General features: G+C 41.9%; 1 protein-coding gene across 1 annotated transcript in view; it reads right to left on the bottom strand.

Annotated features, from left to right (window-relative positions):
- The window catches only part of SHISA5 (shisa family member 5), a 43,915-nt gene that overhangs the window by 5,615 nt on the left and 14,331 nt on the right, over positions 1-23,969 (bottom strand). The window contains exons 2-4 of the mRNA XM_054978316.1: positions 22,948-23,116; positions 20,889-20,969; positions 2,392-2,510 (exon numbers count right to left, since the gene is read on the bottom strand). Coding sequence (XP_054834291.1) covers positions 2,392-2,510; positions 20,889-20,969; positions 22,948-23,116 — 369 coding nt within the window. The remainder of the gene's footprint in view (positions 1-2,391; positions 2,511-20,888; positions 20,970-22,947; positions 23,117-23,969) is intronic.

Here is a 23,969-nt window from a genome sequence, read left to right as displayed (position 1 = left end):
AACTCTTTGAAGTGAGACCCACTTCTCAGCTTAGTGTACTTTTGGGGCTGATCTGCAAAATAACTGCATGCTACTTCCCCTCCCTTTCTAACATAAAATTCAAGATTTTCAGTGAACAAGTTTAGAAGACATTTCTCATGTTTGGTGGTAGAGAGTGCCCTCAAGTCACAATTGACTTACGGTGACCCCTGGTGGGGTTTTCATGGCAAAAGACTAACAGAGGTGGTTTTGCCATTGCCTGCCTCTGCAACCCTGGTCTTTGTTGGAGGCCTCCGATCCAATCACTAACTAAGGCCAACCCTGCTTAGCTTCTGAGATCTGACGAGATCAGGCTCACCCAGGCTATCCACATCAGGGCTTCTCATGTTTAGTTTATATACATATATAGCATAGCATTCCTAAGTAACAGGCTATAATGTGGAGGCAAACTAAATTCACCACTGAGCCTCCACTTGCATCTGATCCTGCCTGTTCCTCCTCTTATTACCTCCCAGTCTCATAGCTTCAGAATTATTGCTGAACAGAGATATGTGTTCAAAATATTAAGTTACTCAATGTTTTTAAATTAATACTGCTGTGAGATTAATTTGTTCTTATTATAGGAAGGCTCCTGTAAACCAGTAAACTATAATTCTCACAATACTGTTACAGATTAGTTAATTCCAAGGACTCAGTTAATTCCAAGGACTCATTCATAAATATAATTAGTCTAAAATATTTTGACAAAATAAGGCTAATGCTTCTCTTTCATGTGACTGAGGTATTAAACTACTTTCTTCCAAGTTACACTTTCATTTTCTTTTACTTTGATAATCTTACCTTGTCTCCAAACGTAAACAAATTCCTTTTCTTTCCCAACAACATTAAGAGTTGGAAACCACCTTAAAATTACACATCAATGTCTCTTTTCTAAAGCTAGGATCCATTATACACAAACTACTGAGTAAATATTTACCTATCTTTTAAAACAACAGATTACTAAGGACATAACACAATTTTTCTGTCTTCATTTGCTCCATTATCTAGCAATTCTTAAGTGTTCTTGAAACTTTGGCATCTTCCAGGAATTAACAGTAAATTCCTATGCAGAGTTACTTCTGTCTAAGGCTTAGTCTATTCTTGCAGTAGAATGAATAAATCTGGCCTTAGTCTGAGGTAATTATTCATAGGATTAAACTTTTAAGTGCTAGAAATTAAAAGGAACTTTAAAGCAATTGCCAGGAAGAGGTGACAATAGGGTTGCTAGGTCCCTCTACCCTCCCGCAGGGTAAAAGGTTTACTACCTCAGCACTCTGTCACCTAGGGTTCCCAGGTGCCCGCTGGTGGCAGGCAAACTCCTGGGGATTTGCCCCCTCATCCGCCAATTGCTGCTACCCTGCTGCTGGGAGGGTTGAGTCCCTGGCACTTAACTTGTGTCAGGCATGAGGTCCTTCTTCATGCACGTGCCCTGGGACTGATGCCGTGATGTCATGGCACTGGCCACACAAACGCTCCCATGTTCCGCATGGTGCCGATTCGGCCTGTTTGGGGCCCAAATCGGCCCAAAATGAAGCGCAGGAATGCTCCTGTGGCTGGTATGATGATGTCACTTTTGGAAGTGACATCATCACACCTGTTGGGGGTGCATGTTTCTGAGGTGCCTGCCAGTGGCGAGAAACCTCTGGGAGCTTGCCACCTCCTGCCGATCGCTGGGCAATTGGCGGATGAGGGGGCAAATCCCCAGGAGTTTGCCTGCCGCCGGTGGGCACCTGGGAACCCTAGCTGACAGAGTGCTGAGGTGGTAAACAAGGCCCAAGCATGGGTGAGAGAGAAATGGGTACCTTTTATTGGGGCCAGGGCTGGGCTCCATATCCATTCCTATATAGTTTCTTATATAATTTGAAAAACTGAACAGAAAATTTTCTTTTATGACTCAGGAGACTCTGTGCACAGGAGGGGATCATGGTGAAGGTGGGCATACTACAAGGTTACACTGAGGCCTAATGTTAGGGCCCAGGCGGTAGAATGAACTATACCACTTTGATGAGGAAATACATTTTTCAGAGTTCTTGCATTAATAATTCCCTGTGTAAAAATTAGGACAGATTAGGACAGAAACTCTTTTCTGAAGGGCTAAATATTTATTTTCAGAAAGGTATTATATGAGACAGCATTCAAAATATGACTCTTCACACTTGCAGTCTGAAAGGGTACAGCCTATTCGGCCACATCATTCTGTAGCATGTGTAGACCAGGACTGCGAAGCCTTGTACAACTTGCCTTCTGCATCTTGTTCCCAGAATTACACATTACTAAGATATTTCTTTGGCATGAAGATTTTCTTTTCTTGTTTGACAATGACTCTGTTCTTTTTACTAGGCAAAGCAAAGGGAAATGATAGAAAATACTCACGCCGTCGTTCCCTTCGGCATACTTTATACAAGCAGCAACATGAGCAGGTGAAACAGAGAATAATGGTCACAACAAACAGCACGAAGAGGGTAACTGCAATTGCTACAAAGGTCCCAAAGCTGAAGTACAAAAAGACATTAGAGAAGTGAGCTTTTAATATTACAAATATTTAAAAGATATATAGCTTATGCAACTGGAAGATACCTTGTTTTAAGGTTAAATAGAATAGAAAATTAGGAAGAATCTTCAATTAAAACAATAATTAGCAAAGAATACATTATTATTCCTTGTTAATCAGATATCTGATCTCATTTATGTTACAAAATGAAAAAGCATGAATAATAATAACAACAACAGCAACTTATTAGGTTGTTTTTTAAACTATACAAGTGGGGACATGCAAGGACTAATGGGGGGATCTCTTTTCCCCCTTCCCCACAATGCCCTCTTTCTTTTCTTTGCCCCTCAAACCTCTTCCCTTTCTCCTTCTCACTTGTCTCTGTATGTCCCCGTTTTCACCTTTCCCCCTTCCACCCCAGACAGCCTCTCCCCTGTGGCCCAGTTGCATGGTACAAAACCTGCCAGGACTTGTGTAGGGTACTTCACTTTTCCCTGTATCCCTTTCCCCACTATATTTCCACTTTCGCTCCTCCTGGCAGCCCCATATGCTCACCTTTCCTTATGTCTTTCTCTCCTTCAAACCCATCTTCATCTATATTCTGCCCCCCATCTTCATCTATATTTAATAATTTATTTCATTTATATACTGCCTTTGTCCGCAGTGGACACCCAAAGCAACTTACATCATTCTCCTTGTCTCCATTTTATCCTCACAACAACCCTGAGAGGTAAGTTAGGCTGAGAGTGTGTGACTGGATCAAAGTCACCAAGGGAGCTTCCACAGCAGAGTGGTGATTTGAACTTGGGTTTCCTAGAGCCTACTCTAAAACTCCTAACCACTATACTACATTGGCTGGGGGTGGGTGGGGGAGAGGCTTCTGTTGAACAGTAGCAAGCAGCTAGGCCTGGGTGAATCATGTAACTGATGTGGTATCAAGTCCTCCTTTTTATAGACAGAAACCAAACATGGAATCCTGACCTGTTACTTGGTTGCCTAGCAACAGCCACTGAGGGCATCTGGTTAAAACCACAGGAGCACCTTTAATCATGTTGAGGTTTTTAAACCCACCCCCCTTTTATGAACAGATTTTTTTCTGCAACCCTGGAGCATTTTTCAGGTGTGTAGGAAGATCTGTCTTGTCTGTTCATGGCTCCAGTCTCCAGATTTAAGTATCCACAGATTATGGCCACTGCACTATTAGTATGATTTTAAGAAAATGATTAAGATCATGTGCATAAAAATGATACTTTCGGAGACCAAGAAATGCTTGTGTATAAAAATAATTAGCACTGTGCAGAAAACGTGCACACAGCAGCAAGGAAACAGACACAAACACATATCTGTATCAAAAAGAAGGAAGGAGAAGTGAAACCTGATCTGCCATATTGAGGTGTGAGATTACATTTTTATGCATATAGTTGTACTTCTTTCGTTAAAACAGTCAACTTCTCATTTGCAGAAGTCACCTGGCTTCTTAAGGCTACCATCATCTGGCAGCATGTGCTGATCCACACTTGTACACGTCTGCCCTATCTTTAAGATTTGACTGCAAGGTGCCTATCTTTGTACATAGGGCCCTCACAGGATCCGGACATAGGATCACTAGTATCTAATATTTATTTAGTGCCAAAGTACCATGGTTCTTGCCTATAGATATAACCCACAGTAAAGGAACAGGGATGTAAAAGAGGCTGGGTCAAGACCCATTAGCAGTTAGAATGGGGTATGGCAAAGCCTGATGTTCTAGAAAAGCGCATAAAGTGAAACTAAGCCTGTGACAGACTGTACTTTTTAAAGGCTTAAAAATGCTGTACAAACAGCTGAAAGACTGAAGGGTTAATTCTTCACAGAAATAGCCTTGAGTGACAAGCTACTCCAAGGAATCTGATCGGGTAGCATGAGCTGAACAGAGAAGGATTCTGAACTGGATGCTGGGGAGAGGGGAGTCTGATTTCAGCCCTAGCTTAGATGAGTTGAGTATTAACACTTTGGAGAGCCAACCCTGACTGAGAGCAGTTTAACACAGACAGAAGAACTGGGGAAAGTTGGCAAGGAAGTTTGGGAAGTAGGCGCAGACTCCCATTTGGGCCAAAGAAAGGGGATAGATCTTCTAGTGAAAAGAGAATTTCCCTAACCAGTCAAACAGGGACTTAGCTCTGAAGACCAAAGAGATCTCTGGACTGGTGTGATTAGAAACTGCCTTTGGAGGCTTTAAGGATCAGTTAAAAACCGAAGACTGGTGTTTCAAACTGGTGTTTGAAGAACGGCGGCTTGGGTACTGGAAAAAGAGTACCAGCCTTCTTAAAAAAAAAAAGAGTAAGAGAGTAATCAAAGAAAGCGTACTAGTGACTGGGGAAACATTTGGACAAAAGTATCCCAACATAAAGACTTATAACTATGAAGAGCTTAAGAAACTCTCATTAGTCTGAAACATAAGGACTAAAGTCTGACCGTGTACTGATTTTACGTTAGAATTATCTATATTGAGTTACTTCAGAAAGTTTCAACTCCTGATTTCACCTGACCTTTCATCTCTATTTTAAATAAAATATTTACTTATTTTGGAACTTGAAAATGCTTCTAGTGCCATTGAAGTTGCTTAAGACCCAAAGGGGGGGAGGGAGTCATAAAGCCCTTTCAGGAAAACCATGGAGCAAAATAGTTTCTGTCTTGTGGGACTGGAAGAGTGGAATATAAATGATTGATAAATGAGGAGAAGTGAAACTACTCCAAAGTTCAAATTCTGCAAGAAAAAGACTGGGAATATATGACATGCACAAATTATACAAATGTGCATAGCTTTGTTTACTCTGATTTTTTTCTTGAAGTATTTTCCACAACTTTGATTTTTGGAATTGTTCCATAGGGCAAAGAACTGTACAGGGCACCACCAAGGTCTCATACAACTACTAGAAATGTATTCAGCTACACTTCATGTTCAAGATGTCTTTTCATCCCCCTCCCCACTACACTGTTGGTTAGATTTACAATAATACATAAAATAAAAATAAATACAGGGAAGCTGGATGTCAGTCCTTTTTGTTGGTATTTCAGGTTCAAAACATTTCTATGAGCACTCAAAATAACCCTCTTGAAATCTGACGGGGAAAAGTCTATGTTGTATTGAACAGGGATTCAGAGTTCAGACACGGACATTTTGCAATTTAGTATGTACACTGGAAGCAAACTAAATATTAGAGTTCAGCTATAGTAATAATGTTTCTATTGCACTGTGAAGCAATTCAGAGCACTTTGGTCGTTTGAACTCAAACCAAAAGTTACTCATAAAAGGTAAGGTAGCCTGCTCCTTGAAACTGCAGTGAGCTGTCTGGCAGCATCCATACTGGCTCACTAATCCCTGAAGCTCATAACAAAGTTGGAAAAAGCACACCCACAAACATACTGAACTCATCAACTGTTCTTTTGTTTTCATGTAAACAAGCATTAAGTAAGGAAAATTAGACACAAGACCTATATGAATTGCCAACTACTACAGCATTACTAGTCACCCTCTCCTATTACGTTTTTAAAAAAAAGAGATTCTTAGTCCTGATGGGCAAATAAACACTGAAGGTGAGAATTTCCTTATTAAGGATAAGGACAGCTGATATTGCTATACAATACTGTGATGCAAGCTACATCTATTCCCATACTGTTCTCAACATGAGCTTGACTTCTGAGGCCAATACATCAACCTCATTATCTAGAAGGCACACCTTCAAGGAAGGGCAGTGGCAGCATACTTATGTTGCCAACATTGACACAAGGAATTAGCAGGGTTGGGGAAAGCCTCAATTTGAGAGACTGGCAGTTTCCATATGGATGTTTTTGTCTGCCTTGGCTTCCTTACAATAAAGCTGTTCTTGAGAGCATCTGCATAAAATTGTCCTTTATTAATCTTGTCTCCATGTTTTTTCTTCCTTTGCTGAGGTATTTCCCAAGCCTAATTTGATTCAGTCTTTTGGGAAATACTGCAGTCAATGCACCTTTGGGCAACATATGAATGGAAAGGTATGCATTTTTGCAGGTTCTATTTGAGATGGGGGGGGGCCTACTCTGGTATTAATACTGGTACATTTCCTGGCAGGGAAAATCAGATCTCCTACTGCCTGCAAGATAACAGTTTTAGTGTGGTGGATTACTTGGGAAATCTCAACACTAACAGTGGAGCATCCCCAAATTGGAGGGCATGGCCAGCAAGCCTTTGATCCATAACTGGGAATATTATTGGTGACTGATTTCTGGTGGGAAATAAGCTCCTCAGTTGTCATAGGTCCAAAGAAAGGAAGATACTCCATGCAGCTATCTCCCCAAATAGGGGTACTCAGCCCCATGACTCTTTACTTGTCTTCTCTTTTGGTTTGTCCAGTCCTGGAAATTTGGGAGAGCAGGGGAGGACCTGCCCCTCAACTTATGAAAAGAAGGAATATTCTGCAGAGTGTAAGTTAACTTTAGCTAGCGCTGTTTTTCTGTTTGTTTTCTTTTAGCAAATCCTGCTATATCTTTGCCTTTCTTCTTTTGCTAACTATTCAAGCTTCCTGCTTTTATTACTCTCTCTCTCTCTCTCTCTCACACACACACACACACACACACACACACAGACATGACGTGAACTAATGACCTTCTCTTCCAGTACTATGCAGGGAAAATACTTCCCTTACTAGGATTTCTCAGTGGCGCTGATCCAATTTGCATTACAGTAGTCCAGACTGGTTAAAGTTTTCCTATGCAAAACCCAGTCACTTTAGTGCCTTAGCTAAAGTGCCAAATCTAGCCAGCAGCAAGCTAAAGAAAAGGAGCTGCATGCCTGAGGGGTGGGATCGTAACACTGCCCACATCATTGCCATTTTCCTTTCCACAGCCCCCATGGCTGCCATTTCCCCCATGCTACTGCAGAGTTTATTATAGATTTTAACACTATAGCAATGTTACAGCGATGTACTAGTTCCCTTTCATTTTTTTAAAAACAGTATCTAGCCCTGTTGTAAATTTATAAAGAAAAATGTATAGGTTGCATGTTTTCATTTGTAACTCTTCAACAAAAAGAGTTTGCAATTTACTACTGAAGCCATAGACACTTCACTGATGGAATTCTCTTGCTTTAAAATGTCTCTTGATGTTCTGTTTCCCAAGGTGGGCTTTGACTCCAGAAGTATCTCTAGCTGGGAAAGAAGTGATGGGGTGGGAGACTGAGGCTGCAGAGGATGAATGGGGAAGGGTTGCATCATACTCCTGCTTCAGGCTTAGCTGGGGCAGGTTTAAGTTTGAAGGTATAATGTGGAGTTTGGGCCTCAGACATGAGCCACATGGAAGCAAAAGGTTAGCCTGAGTTCAGAAACTTTAGAAATGGACTAGGTAGAATTTGGTTTCATCCTCCCTACCCAGTGCTTGACATCTAGAAGTCTCCCATCCTTACCTCTTCTTCAGTGCCCCAGTCTGTCCTCTACCATGGTTATTATCAGCTTACCTTATTTCTTCTCTCCCTAATTACTACAGCAGGTAAACCATAAGATAACATCTAATCAACAACTTTAACTCAAGCCAACAGAAAATGAGAGAATAAGCCTGAATCTCTGACTAGCTCCCTTAAAGTGCTAGCATCCTTCTGCAAATAGATGCTCAATAGCTGTAAACACAAAGACTACAACTTGATTTATATGTTATAGCAGTAGATCCACCTGTTTAAATGCGCATCTGATGCAATCTCATAGAAAGCAGGATGTGCGCATATCTGAGTTTCTGAACAAAAATGATGCATGGTTGAGAAGAGCCAAATCTTTGTGGCTTAACCCCAGACATAATTTTCCCCCTTACCAGGCTCCAATAGTAGCTGTGCGTGGAAGCACTTTTAGGGAGAGATGCAGAAAGGTAAGCACCAAGCTACTACCCTCATACAGAAAGGAAATAAAATAGGTGTGAAGCTCTCCAAGTACTAGTCTGATTTAGAGAAGTGCACATTTATCTAATAAGAGATTGCTATTACTCTGAAAACAGTCAGTCATCATTATTCGACTCAGATTTTATATCAAAGAACAAGTGAAACTGCATTCCATAGAATCAGACCACTGGACTATCTAGTTGAGTAGACATGGTTAGGATTGTGCAATAGGATTAGTTTAGGACTGGAAGATTTGTATTCTCCAGTGGTCCTAGTAGTGGGGCAGACCATACCTTTGGGACATACAAGAGCAGTGTGCCCCAGGGTGGGTAGTCTGGCTTCCAGGCCTAGAGGGTATGGTGTGGTACCCTCCCGCTGAAGGTTGTCTCTGGGGAGGACAACTTATCTATCCTATATTTCTTGATGAGAGAATACACTGTTTTCCATGTGGCCACCTTATCGATTGTGTCTAACAACTAAAGGATTTATAGGCTACCTATGCCGTTGCTTTGCTTAGTGAGCCCTGACATCTAAGGGCACCTCCAAGCCTCTGGCTTGACATGCCAGAATTATGTACCCTCTGCTTTACCTACTTAGCCAAGAAAAGGACACTCTCTGTCCCAAGGAGTACCTCCTGAAAACACACAACTAGTGTCCCAGACTTGTGAAAACTGTTTAGTCCTGCCAAGTAGAACCTCACATCTCTAAGTATATCAAGGTAGTGAGATTCTTTTTTCCTTCCTGTGCTTTGGATTAGGTTAGGAGGGAAGTACTATCTCTCCTGTCCTATGAAAACATGGAGTTCACCTTTGGAAGAAAGCTGGTTCCGTTTATAACTTACTCTACCATCTTGAAGGAAAGGGCATGGATGATGATGATAACAAACAACAACATTCAATTTATATACCTCCCTCCAGGGCAACTTAACGCCCACTCGGAGTGGTTAACAAAGTATGTTATTATTATCCCCACAACAAACACCCTGTGAGGTGAGTGGGTCTGAGAGAGCTCCAGAGAGCTGTGATGAGCCCAAGGTCACCCAGGTGGCTTCAAATGGAGGAGTGGGGAATCAAACACGGCTCTCCAGATTAGAGTCCCATGCTCTTAACCACTACACCAAACTGGATCTCTATCTAGTGCTAGTGTCTGCTGTTCACTTCTGACACTTTTCTAGCTGATTTTATTCCTGTCTGAAAGATTGCTTTAAAGGTCAATTCCTTTAGGGGACATGAGGTCATAGGCTCAAAGCGTCTTTTGGATAATGCTCTCAATACGATTAAGATTTCACATGGGAAAAACTAGCAAATCCTTGGAGGCTTCAATAATAAGGTCCCCTTTTAGAATCTATTGCCATGACGGTGATACATAAGGGAATGTCCCTTTCTAGAACCCCTAATTGTTGAGATGGTCGCTACCTGTTGTCTAAGGGTGTTGGTGTTAAGACTTTTCTCCAACCCTTCTTGAAGGAAGGATAGTTACTCCCTTATTAGTTGCAAAAGGTTACATCCACGCACTCTTCTGGGAATTTGGCAGGAATTTTTATAGACTCTGTGGAACTCTTCCTGGAGGCTAGCATAGTACCAATTATGCCTTCTGCTTAGTCCAACCCTATTAGTTGTTTGCGTTCGACCTCGATGCTGTGAGGCTTGTCAGAGCTGATCAAGGGAGTGGTGTTGTTCCCTGCATCAATGGGCCCTCCTGCAGTGGAGGTGCCAGGGATCCATGCTTGAAAGATTCTTCAGGATTTGAGACCATGTCTTTCTGGACCAGAAAGTTGCTATTTGTATCACTTCTACACTTTACTTTGTGATCTTCTGAACATCTCTGTGAAACACCTGTACCAGGAAAGCATACAGAATGTCTGAAGGCAGCTTGCTGCTCATAGCGTCTATCTCTATGGTTTGAGGGTTTCTTCTTCTTGTGCCTTGCCAAAAACTGTGGTAGACCAGTTGGGGAATCTCTTTGGATAGCATCCATTCTGCTTGGTCCATCACTCTCTAGCTTAGCTAGTTCACCGGGGAGTTGTCCTGATCTGCTATGTGTATTTCTTTCAGAGATTCAAGGTAATCTTTTGTCTATATAAACAGACCCCATCTGATGGCTCCAAGTTCCAAAGGGTTTTCACTGTTGATCATTTCTCCTTCAGCCAGATGCCCTATTCCATTCTTCCTTGGGTGTGGCCCAATATTGGAAGTGTCTCTGAGAGATCAATGGAAGGCAGTCTCCCTTCTGAATAGCAGTCATGACAAATTTCAGCCTTTCCATTCCGACCTTGTTCCTAGGTGTCTATTTTATTTGACCAAATTCTTTTGGATCTGGAGGAAAAAGGTCCAGGTGGCAAAGAATTGTATTCCACTGATCATAGTATCTGGCACCCACCTGTTTTTTATTGTTTGCTGCCAAGGGTTTGCCAAGCATTGTAAATGTCCTCAGTCACCATCGTGCCTGCTTTGGTGTAGACACACTGAGTTCCCTTCTTTGGCTCTTTGGTATTCCAACTGGATTTTTTGAGGGAGAAGGTACTACCCTCCTCTCGATGTTTGGTCTGCTTTCCTTTACCCAGAGCTTCTCCAGACAGATTGATGTCTTTGAAGGGAACTGTAGTTACTTTGGCTTTGGGGCGAATGGTCCACGTTCCAATTCCTAAGCTAAGTGTTGTGCCTGGTTGCCTGAAAACCATGGTTCTTGTTGCCCACAGCATAACATATTGCTGGGCAGGGTTCATTTCATAGAAAAAGAGCTGGAGGAACTCATTAGCATAACTCATTAGCATAACTTATTAGCATATGCCACACACCCCTGACATCACCTATCCTGGCTGTTTTGGACCCAATCCTGGCTGAAACGAGCCCCAAATGGCCGAGAGTCAGGTGGGCGGGGCCACCTGACATGTGACCTCTTTGAGGAACTGCTGGAACTGTGTTCCTGTGCATTCCCCCTCGAAATGAGCCCTGTTGCCGGGGCTATTTTCTTAGTTTTGCCCTTTAGCACTTTAAAGGACTTTGCTGCTCACTGCAGCCAGGTCTGAGATCTGAGAGAATGCGGCTCTAGGAAGGAGCAGAGCTGTTGCCAGTGCTCTGAAGGATGTAGCGGAAGCTTCCAATTTTCTGTGCATAGGTTGAGGCCAGAATCCTTAGATAGTCCATTCTTGTCAATGGGCAGCACAGGATTAGACAGCAGGCTGGTTACCAGATCATCCACCAATGTCAGCTTGATCCTCTTAGTAGCCCCTTGAATCAATGTATAATTGGAAAAATGGAAATAGAGTGGTTAGTTTTGCCAGAGTTTCCCTCTGAGACTTCTACAGGTATGAAGGGCTACTGGAAGAGAATCCCTGATGGGGTTATTCCTGATTTTAGGGAAGATTCTCTCTGACCCCATTGTCTTCCTTCCCCTTGGTCCTTAAGGGGGAAGACTCCAGGACCCTCATCACCTTAGGGAACCTTCTAGAATATAGCTCCGGAGGAAGACCTTGTTTGTATTGGTGATGAGATGTACTAGGGAATTTCCCTTCTTTTACAGTTCCCCTTTCTCCTTGGCTGAGGGAGATAGCTCAGGGACCTCAAACTGGAGTCTTAACTGAGATCTGTGCTCTTAATGGCTCTTACCTCCTCTTTAATCTGGGGAGGAGCTCCCCTTTACCTTTCTGGAGATGGACCCTCCACTAGGGTACCCCTATTTTCCATCTGAGGGTCGAGCCACTAGACTATTTGTTGGTATGCCTTCAGGACCTCTTTGAATTGCTTCTCATTTTCGTCCTGGGCCACACCAGTGCATTTGTTAAATAATAACTACGGCTTCGACTATGTAAATAGCGGGCATTTAACTTCCTCCCCCTTGGTGATGGAAAGTGCCATCTAGTCAGTTCCCTCTGTAACACTGGTCTTCTTTGGATATCTGCCATCCAATTGCTAACCAAGGCTAAGCCTGCTGAGCTACTGAGATCTGGTGAGATCTGGCTTGCCTGGACTAACCAGGTTAGGGGCTGTGATAAAGTCAGAATTATCATTATTCCCCCAGAACTGCTGGGTACTTGAGACTGGTTTATCCAAGGTCAGCTGCTGAGCTCAAGCAATTATGGGACTTGAACCAGCAGGGTGCTGATCCATGGCCCAGTCACTTAACCACAATGTTACAGCAACTCACTTCAGGCATCCTGGCCTGACGGATCCAGACCCTGGACCCTCTCCCTTTCACTAGTCTATTGAGAGGCCTAGGAGTAGGCTGAGACCTGTGAGATGGGCAAGTCTAGGTCACAGGCTTGTGCTCTCTGAGGCGTGGGAGGTGGCTAGGCCTGCCTTTGCAGACATTCTGCCATCCAGGCCCTTGGTCCTTTTCTCTTTCACTGGCCTGTTGAGAGGCCCAGGAGGGAGCTGAGGCCTGTGAGTCTGGCACCACTATGCTGCAGCTTTGCGCCCTCTGAGGCCTGAGAAGCAGCTGGCTCCTGCCATTAATGACATTCCTGCCAACAGAAATTTTCTCACCGAAAGGAGAAATGAAAGTGAAAGAGCACCTCATAAGTCCCGGCCAAAAGGAAAGAGAAATAAAGGAGGGCTCCCTTTTATTTGGGGCGAGTTGGCTCCAAGGCTTCTGCTATTCTTTTCTCCTCCTTCCTTCCTTTCACGGCCCCCATTTTCCGCTGGATAAGTCTTACCGTGGTTCAGTCGGGGCTGCCAGGATTGAAGCAGCTCCTCTGCTGCTGCTGGAGTCTGCTCCATCCAAGTCTGAGAGAATTCCCGATAATATCAATCTCCATGACAGGCTACCATGGACTCAAACACTGCACCTTCTGACCGTCTAAGGGGATTTCCTCCAAGCCCAAAGGTGGGGAACCTCGGTGGAGTTTTGCAGTTATGGCCGTGGAACCTAGGAGAACCTAGAGACCTCCGGCTCTAACGCTCGCTGTTGCTCCGAGCAAAATGGAGCTTGGATAGGGCAGTAGGGCCTTTCCTTTCTCATGCAAGTTCCACATTGCCTGCGCCTTTGGTCTCCCTAAGTACTGGGATTACAGGCACACACCACCATGCCTGGCTCATCTCTGGCAGTTTCTTCTTAACTGGGATTGCTGTGCTTTGCAGAGCATTGATGAAGACGTCCTGCTTGGATGGCAGGGCCAGAAAGACGGTTGATTCCAGGGACAAGCCCCTCCTCTCCAGGATCAAAATCAGGTGACTGACCCTGCCTTCAGAGAGGAGGGGAGCTATATCCCAAAAGTATCAACTGCCCCACTCCTAGGACCACCGTAGAATGTTCAGGCTTTGGTAAGTCTTTGGTAAGTAATTAAAACCATGAATTATGAATCAACAGCAACCCCTAGTTCAACGTAATTCAAACATTACTTCCTTCAGTTGCCTAGCTCTGATGCACCTGGCTATCTCTGTCTCAGCCATGCCCACATGTCCTATTTTACAAGGTTGTGTAAGAGTTACTGAAATTATGTATTAAAAGCACAATACAAACATTACATTATTATAGCCTGTTCTATAATTAGGGGCCATATACTGGGACACTTCTAGACACAGGGCACAACATAAGTTTCTCAATACCCTTCAAAGGCTCAAAGGGCAGTCAATTCTCTTCTGGGGGGGCACATGCAGTGCGCTACATTATAGTGAAGAGGTCCATAATAATGACACCAGGTAGCAGTGCAAACTCCATCCAAGAGCCACCAACAGGTCCACACAAGAACTTCCATACATTGTCACTTATGTACAGGGTACAGGGCCTGGATTGTGCACACAATGCTTTATATATGATCAATGCTCTAAATCAAGAGCATCTGTCAACAACATTCTATGTGGATACTGTGCCAACTATGTGCATAGATTCCTATCAGTGACCACTGATACTAGGACAGATGGATCATCATATCAGTGTCCCCTCCATGTTAGTAAGTATCACTACTGACCAAGTTATACAGGTATTGCTACTTCTAGAATGGCATTCAGAAAACTGCTGCAGATGACAGTGAAACACATTTGGAAACAATTTCTAAACTGTGTTTGAGTCAATTTTGTTAGACCCCAGCTCATCATTCTTGTCCTCAGAGGACATGGGAATATTGGTCCACTCCAGCATACTGCTGCCTCCATTTCGCAGTCTAGGGACCATGCAGCCCTAGAGCTGGGTTGCTGTCATCTTATTCTTTCTCTTCACTACAGGTCCTTCTTTTGCGACCCGGAAGCGAACCATCATTTCCTCCCCCAGCTTGTGTTCTCAGCCCCTTTTAAAAATCTCCATGGTAAGCCATACAGGGTCTATCACGCCAACCAGGCTTCCAAAGAGATCAGGCCCACTTAGGGCCATGCCTCTTGCATTCTGGCTGCCCTGTGTTAAGTCATGGGCTCCCTTCAGTCATGCCATGGCTTTAAAGAACCCTCCCACACTAATCATCTGGCTAGCCAAAGGCTTTGGCTGGGTCCTTCTTGACACTGCCCAGGATAATGGTGTGAGCAACCAGGGTGTCCCACATGCTGATGAGTCCAGGTTTGGTACTGGAAGAATTATGTAGCATGTACAACAACAGTCATATTAGTCCAATCAGTATTCACTGCAAAGCATCTTCAGGACAGGACAATTTAAAGAAGTGTAGCAATGCTGGGGGAAGGGAGTGTTTATCTCTCCCCTACCACATGCTTCCCCTCCTGCTATTACTCTCAAGCTACTTCCCCCCCCACGGTATTTTAGAAACATATTTGGGAAATAGACATACACAGACACTATGGAGGAAAACAAAGCTGGGGGGAAGGGTGCTGCAGGAAGCAGGTGGGTTGAGCTCCTCTTCCCCAATACTTGATCTGGTACACATCTTCTCCCCAAAGTATTAGAAGCAGCTGCTATAATTTCGGCACACAGATAGGTGTGTAATGTGCAGTTTTACTCATCAATTTCTTTACTACATGTTACAACCTCTTGCTGGTCAAGTGTTTTTACCCACATTTTGGATAACACCACCAGAGTAAAGGATTTGTCAGACATGGATTCATTGTAGCTCACTACAGTTCCAGTTTTGTGTGTGTGTGTCCGTCCGTCCGTCCGTCCGTCCGTCCGTCCGTATATGGACATAGCAGATGGCTGAGGGCAGGCCCATAAAAAGTGGTGGTCTTAGATGGAAGAAGGAGGACACCCGCCGGCACTCAGCCAAAGGCCTGGCGGAACATCTCTGTTTTACAGGCCCTGTGGAACTGTAACAGGTCCTACAGGGCCCGGATCTCCAGCAGGAAAGCATTCCACCAGGCCGGGTCCAGGGTAGAAAAAGCCCTGGCCCTGGTTGAGGCCAGATGGATGTCCTTCGAGCCGGGGACCACCAGGATTTGCTTGTCTGTGGAGCACAACACCTTGCAGGGGATATAATGGAAGAGGCGGTCCCACAGGTATACAGGTCCCAGTCCGTGAAGGGCTATAAACACCAAGGTTAACACCTTGAACCGGATCCAGAACTCCACTGGGAGCCAGTGCAGCTGTAACAGCACAGGATGAATGTGCGCTCCGATTGGCGTTCCGGTAAGGACGCATACCGCTGCATTCTGGACCAGCTGTAACTTCCGGGTCAGGCCCAAGGGCAGCCCAGTACAGAGTGAGTTGCAGTAGTCTAGCCTGGAGGTGACCGTTGCATGGATTACTGTGGCCAGGTCCTGGGGCGAAAGATAGGGCGCCAGTTGCCTGGCCTGTCAAAGATGAAAAAAGGCAGACAAGAAAATTACTCTGCATTTGATGCAATATTCCTCTATTTAAAAATTCATTTATTTGGAAGAAATTTATCACTTAAAACCTTTCAGTTTAATGTAAATAAAGCTCAAAACAGTTCAAATTTTATAATTTCTAAACAAAGCTGAAAATCACTTTAATTACATTTCCAGCTTAAATTGTATGAATCCTCTTCCAGCTTTATATCTTAGAAAAAAACCACTTAGTCACATCAGTTTCATATTGAATTTTTAAAAAATAGGGTTGCTAAGTAGCGATTCATTGTGTTATATCCATTTAACCTGTCAACATTACATGTTCAATGGTTAAAAGACAGATTTAAATGGATTTTCTTTTTGATCTGTTACTGTGCATGTCTAACTGTTGAGGGAAATTACTGCATTTTATAAAGGTCATTTTGTATTTAGCAAAGTTTAAGCAAGCAGGATTTTCAGAAAACGGAGCTGTTTCCTGTGAAGCAATTACATAATTAAGACTGTGTAGGAAATCCCCAAGGTTCACAATTTTCAAGTATGAAAGAAATATGCCAGTATGCACAACACTTAAAGCTTACCCCATTCTGATTTCCAGCAAAAGCCTCTAACCTTTTCCTCTCTAAAATCCTCTCTAAAATCCTCTCTTTTCAGTTCCTTAGGCCCTTTTCATTCTTCCCATTGGAAAATGAAACTGACTGCATTTCTGAGAGGTGCTGAAGATCCATTTGCAGTGACATCAGCAGGGAAAAAAACACATAGCAGGCTTCAGTCTGGACACACCTCATTCAATGCTCAACAATCCTACTTAAAGGAACAGAATGCTACTTTTCACTGAGGGGAGGGGGCACAGAGAAATCTAAGGCAAAAAAACAAACAGAAAAGGTGCTTGCACTCAGAATTTTTCAGAGCTTTAACTCAATCTACCTACCATTTCTGTATGAATGAAAAAAATGTAATTTTCAATAGGGGCTGTATAATTTACACTGTTACACACAAACAGGTTGAGGCAACAAGCCAATAAGATGAAGAACTGAAACTGAATGAACACCTAAGACATTTTAATGCTGCTGGGAAACAAAGAGGCTCCTTTTAAAATTTTCCAAGAGCTAGTTAATGTATTTGAGCAACCCTTTATTATAGACATTTACAGAAGCAGTCTATGGCAGTACAATCCTATGCAGAATTTCTCTGCATAGGACCACACTGTTGACTCATGCATTGTCCTCTGGTAGGCTTTTTGGGAAAGGATTTTCTAGTTCTCTCAACTACATTTATTACTGCTACTCTCTCTCATTTATATTACATTTTAATATAAAAAGTGTGCTACAGTTGGTATTTTGTTTATTTCACTACAGATAGATCATAATTATTCCTATGTCAGGAATTGACAGCATTTATGAATAAGTACAAATGAATCTTCAAGGAACATATGCATAAAAAACCAATGATGAGCACTGTAAAATAAGAACATATTAGTAAGATATATGCATGTGTGCATTTTGAATAAAACAGATTACTAAAGTAGAGGAGAACAAGCAGAGATTAAAAGTTTATGCAAGACAGATATCAATAGCCATATTCCAGGTGCTGCCACATGTAGTTTCTAAATGTCTGAAAGGCTTCACAGTTAGCTTCTTTAACCTGTAAACTCTTAAAGGGAGGCATTTTCAAACAAGCTAACCTCATAAGTATTCTTAAGATTGTACAGCACGATAAAAAGACTACACAAACTCTCCCCAAACATTTTAAATTGGCTAATATTCATAAAATGGCATGTTTAATCTGCTAATCGTACACTACTTGCAACAGACAGACATGGTGGTTGTGTAATGTCATTTACTACCCTACCAATAAGCCTAACTCTATCAGAGCACCTGGACAACCCAGTCCTTGAGCATCCCTTCCCTGCAATCTTACCTGTTCTTCATACTGTTTTGCTGCTGCCACTTTCTTTTAATATAAAAAGTGTGCTACAGTTGGTATTTTATTTCACTACAGATAGATCATAATAATGCTGTTGCCACTTTCTTTTGGCAGATTGTTCCCTCGCTTCCTCTCCTTCATCTTGGAAGCCCAGAGAAAGAGGGGCTTGCCATGCAGTTCCCATGCCATATATTGTGCACTCCTGCTGTGTATCAATAATCAATATAGCACAGTAAGGGGCAGTTGGCATGGTCTGCAAACATCCAAGGACTTGGTAAAAAAAATACAAACTGACTGAAGATCCCTAAATTGCTATGTTTGTGAGTTCATGGCTACCAACTTCAAATAATTTTTGGCAGTACAATACTATTTAATTTCCAGAGAATATTCCACAATAGCAGTAGTTATAGGTAATGAACTTCAAACAGCTATAACAAAATACCAAAAGTGACCCAGAACTCTGCTTTCTACATATGTCACTGAAGGCTGTTTTTCCAGTGCAGCAAGTCCTTGAACTCCTTGTGTACTTGTTGCAAACCCTTTGCTTTCTCTAGCTGGTACTGTCCTTCTGAGATGAAAATTTCCTCCCAAAGTGTATGAAGCTGTTTACTGGGCTGGGAAGCCTTCAGTAGCATAGTTGTGTTGGTAGAGCTTTAACTTTCTTTATTGTCCCACCCTTAAGGATCGTATACGTTGTGATGTTACTCAGTCAAGTTTAAGCAGAGGGGAAAACGGGTTTATGTGACCCTTAGAAATGAAACTGGCACACGAAGCTTGTTGAAGTTTAAAAGATTACAGAAGATTTATTCACAGGTAGGATGGATAGTTAGATAAGCAGGCAGATACTTAAAAGCTGAAGTAAGTAGGAGGTTTTTGCACAGATCACTTCACTGGTGTGAGGCACAAAACACTTAGTGTGGTTTATTAGGTTACTGACTTAGATGAGAGAGGTTGGTGTTATCAGACTTGAACTATTAAGAAAAGTTCTTTCTTTGCTGTACACCCCTTCACAGGTTAGGTGCTCCAAATGACAGACAGACAGACAGACAGACAGACAGACAGACAGACAGACAGACAGACAGACAGAACCTTTATTGGCATAACAGGTGCTCCAATTTATGCACAAACACAGTATACCTTCTGTTACCGGAATTGGTCTCCCTGCAAATAACAGAGAGTGGGAGAATAAACAGCAAGGAAGATAGCTATGCGAGAGGCGGTAACAACGGGATCTCCACCAATAATTTATGGGGTCCTAACCCAAGGATGCATACGAAATCAGTGTTGTTAATTAAAGGGATAATTTTATTCAAGGAGCAAATACACACAAGATTGCACACAAACACACAAGAGGCCTAGGAAAAGCAGTGGTAAAGATGGAATAGATTTGAGTGATTGCAAGGTGATAACTACCTATCCGGAGAGCAGGGAAGTTTACGGAGGGAGAGCTTCAAATGCCAGCATTCTCAGCCAGGAGAAAAAGAGGCTTGGAGCAACCTTGAGGGAGCAGCACTTCAGATCCTATAAGTGTGCACAATTTGAATGGGGCCAGGGCACTACTCTTATAGGGTAAAACGTGCCCTGAGGTGGGGTGGTCCACCTAGCCGTTGGGACAAAGACTCCAACGGTCAATTCCTGGGATTAAAAAAAGGTTTGATTACCTTGATTAGTAGCTGCCAGGGCATGTGAAAGAGAATGCAAAATTTGTCCTGGCACTGCACAAAAGGGCAGTTTGTTAATGAAGTTCACTGGAGCTAAGTTGATTAATTTAGTTGGGGAATGTACCTTCCCAGGAATGAATTATAAATACTTACGAATGCCAGTTGATTTGCTCCTCAATCATGGACAGGAGATCTCATAATAGAAGGAGGGAAAGGAATGTGTTAAATGGGGTGACTCTGCAAGACCTTTGTTGCACTGGATTCCTTTAGGGGCTGGGGAGACTGCAAAACTAATCACTGCTGGTCTCTCCGCATTTACATGCGGCATTCCATTCATGCCTTGATCTCCTGGGCAGGACTCAGCAACTGTTAGCTAGAATTCCCCTGGCTACAGTACAAACTGCCATTTTAATCCAGGGCCTCGTAATTTATATCACAGGTAGCAATATTAAATGGCTAATAAAGATGGCGGAGGCCAGGCCAACTGCTTACACTTCCCTTTTACTGCAGATCTCAGGGTACTCTCTTCAGATATTGGGCAGTAATTTTAGTTATACCAAAGCAATAACCCTTTCTTTTGTCGAAGGGGAGATTCCTTTCTACCCACTTCTTGGGCCCACTACAAGTTCCCAGATCTCTTGTGTCTCAGTAAAATTTAGTGCTGTCCGTCCCCCTTTAGTACAAGGACTGAAAGTGCTTTATAAAGTTTTGGTTTTTCTGTAAGTGTACATTTTTCACTTTCTTCCTCACACAGAAGCCTCTCTGGTTGACCCTCTCTAGTCAGATGCCAGGCTCCAACTCCCCTTACTCTTCAGTTAACTCCAACTGTCAACCCCTCATTCTGTTAGCACCTATTGTCAGCTCATCATTCTGTCACCAACTGCCATTCTCTTTCAGGCTAGCCACAGAAGAGGAAAAGAACCTGTCACTCATCCTTCCTTCTTGCTGCTGTTTCAAGCCTTTACCTGCCACTTGCTGGATGAAGCATTTGGTAATCCTGACATTTTTTTACTGATTCCGTCACAGCACTACATCGAAGGATGTGGTGGGAAGGGGTGATGGCTCAGTGGAAGAGCCTGTTTTTCATGCAGAAAATTCCAGGTTCCATCCTTAGCACTTCCAGTTAAAAGGTTCAAATAGTAGGTAAAGACACCCCCCACCCAGTCTTTGACAATACTGACCGTGATGAAAGCATCTACATCAATCACAAACTTGTATTTTATTTACAGTACCTTTTCTCTTGAGCTGCATTCCAGTCATCAAAATCTGATCTGTACTTCATTGCTTCTCCTATGACAGGCTCCTCCAACATACTGTAGTAGAAAAAGAATCTTTTAAGTGAAATGTAAAATCTTTTTTTCATACTGTTAGGTCATCATTTCATGACCTGCAGCTGTCTTTTATTCCCTCGTGCTAAAATGATACATTTCATTCCACTGAATATTGTTTAGAAGATCCGATATTGTTTGCACTCTTAGACTGCAAAGGGGGGAAATGCTAAGATAAAGCTATATGAAGTAGTCTATGAGTGATTCCACACACATTGAATAATGCACTTCCAATCCTCTTTATATATCATTTGGAACAGATTTTTGTGTGTGCAGAACAAAAAATCCACCTCAAACGATTGATAAAGTGCATTGAAAGTGCATTATCCAACGTGTGCAGAATCAACCAATGACAGAAATATCTCAAATCTGATATTATCTGATGATAAAAGCATACAAGATTATGGAGGAGCAAGCTAGTTTCAATACAACTTGTCAACTCATTCCTTGTTCAGGGATTTAACCACAGCATAGATAAAGAGGAAAGGGTCTGTATTCCAGAGTCCCTTAGCCTTTCCATCTATTAGCTATGCCATTCAAAAGGCTTACTTAAGTTGTGTTCACTGATGGGACAAGATGCTGAAAACTGTAAGAAAATTAACAGTGTGCTTATATACTGCTCTTCTGAACAGATTAGTGCCACACTCAGAGTGGTTAACAAAGTTAGTGTTATTATTTAAAGTGCTTCTGAAGAATAAAGAAAGCAAGAACTTCCAGTGAGAAATAAAAGACTGGACTGGATATAAAGTACTGCAAGTAGAACAAAATTCCTGGAATGGGATTTTCCCATCTTCTCCATCCCACTGAGCCCTGCTCCCTGGCAGGACTCTCATGAACAGCATGAGAGCAAAAGGGGGCAGGGGGGGGGAGGCGGCAGCACTGCAGTAGAATGGGGACTGGCAAATCATCTCCTCCTCTACCAACAGAATTTCATTTCCATTAGTATAAATGTTATTTTACTGCTGAAGCAGCATCTTTGGTTCTAATTCAATGTACTGAAGATGAAACATCATATGCAGGAGCACTAAGTGTCTATTCCTAAGTAACAAAATAATAAAAAAAACTTTATTGCTTAAATGTTGTAATGTTAAACCAGAGTTTTCTCTTTTCCATCAAACCATTGCCTAGTTTAGGAAGTCTTCAATACAAATATAATTTGTCGATGCATCCAAATTTGGACATTTTAACAAACATGTTTAAATGTAAGAAAATACCCATAAAGGATGGAGATAGTATAATAGCCCCCTACAGTAAATCATGAAAAATCTGTTTAGTCTGTATAGCTGTTAGAACTGTGCCAGAGCCAATGCAAACTGAAGATATATGGTGATCATTGTCCAAATGCTCTCAGTACAAGAATATGTAATAAATTGTATTTACAAAATAACTTTAATTAGAATTAAGGAATAGAACAAGTGTTGCTGTGTAAATTTCCTGTGTTATCTAAAACAAACAGTAAATTAATTATTAATTTATCGGTAGCTGCAAAAATAGGCTAGGCAAGGTCCTAGAAACTGCCCAGTATTAAAGAACAGCAGTATATGTCAAAGATTGTACCTGTAACTTAAATATATTAATGTGTTAGAAAAATTAAACCTTAAGGCAGTAGTTTAAAATCTTGGTTTGTGTCCAAGAAACAATCAACTTCCTGCTGAAGTTCCCAGTTCAGATGTTACAATAAATCAAACCGTCTTAATCAGGATCAGTACACAAGGAAAGAAGGGAGGGAGTATGGGAGCTCATGAATTCCAGGCTCATTCATGTTATAAACAATTGTGGTTTGTTTGTGATGTCTGAATGCAGACTATGTTTAGATAAGGCCACTACTCGTAACTGTGTGCCCCTAATAAATATATTTATTCCCCTTTCATAGCCATATATTATTACAATATATTACGCTAAGAGAAAAAGCAATGCATAGCTAACACATTTCAAAGAAATTCATATAATGTAGTATTTTCACCTTTCTGACATCTCATTACACATAAGTTGATGATCTTCATCAAATTTCTGTAACAAGTTAGAGCAACAATATCGGCTTGTACAGGTTCCACAACAGAAATCCGGGCAAGATTTTTCTGAATATAAATGGCCATCAGAATCTGTGTATGCTGTACAGTTTTCACAGAAACCTGTAAACACAAAAGATGGCAAACACTGAGCCTGGTAAGTACAAGACATTATGAAGTCTACAGCTTGCATGTGGTTTGTGAATAGAGGGCTTCCAAAAGCTACCATAAACCTACAGACATAAAAGAAGCGCTAGAAGTATAGCTGGTCAAGCCGCTTATAAAACCTATAATAATGATTAAAGAAATTAATTTCTACCAATACTCCTCTTAAATTATGGGAGCAGCAAGAATGTTTACATATAAGTTTCAAAATCAGTAGAATCCATCACACAGAGGAAACATTCTTTAAGTAGCCATCATTTCACACCCATATAATCAAATCATAACATATTCATTCTTATTTCTAAAACTCTGAATTCAGCTACTGTTCTGAAAAGTGTTCCATTACACTCTTTTACATTCTCATTTTAAAAGCTTTAATGCCATCCATTTTCTCCACTGTCTAAAGTAGAGAATTTGACCTTGTAAAGCTTTACAACCCAAGTTTACAGTTCCCATTAAACCAATTGGATACAGTTAAACAATCTAATTCTAGACATATTTAATTTGAAATAAATTTTATCAAATTGCATTGGTCTTTATTTACTAGTATTTAGGATTGCAGTTTTAATCTTAAAACTTCCCCCATCAAAAAAAGTTAGGGATTCGTGATGTGAAGAAAATGTAGACAAGGGTTTACTGCTGTATTCCAATTTCCTTCTGCTTGTGTCAAATTTTATTTAAAAGAAAAACCCTAAAGATGGGTTTTTTTCAACATTGTACCCAAAGTTTAGCATACTGAATGAAACCCTGAAACAAAACAAAACAGAACTACTAAAATTAACAACATTCAGTTGAAGTCCTCCATAGTTGC

This window comes from Eublepharis macularius, chromosome 4 (genome assembly GCF_028583425.1).
Source record: "Eublepharis macularius isolate TG4126 chromosome 4, MPM_Emac_v1.0, whole genome shotgun sequence".
NCBI lineage: Eukaryota > Metazoa > Chordata > Lepidosauria > Squamata > Eublepharidae > Eublepharis > Eublepharis macularius.
Note: the sequence above shows the minus strand (reverse complement) of the source record. Positions and strands in the feature narration are given on the sequence as shown.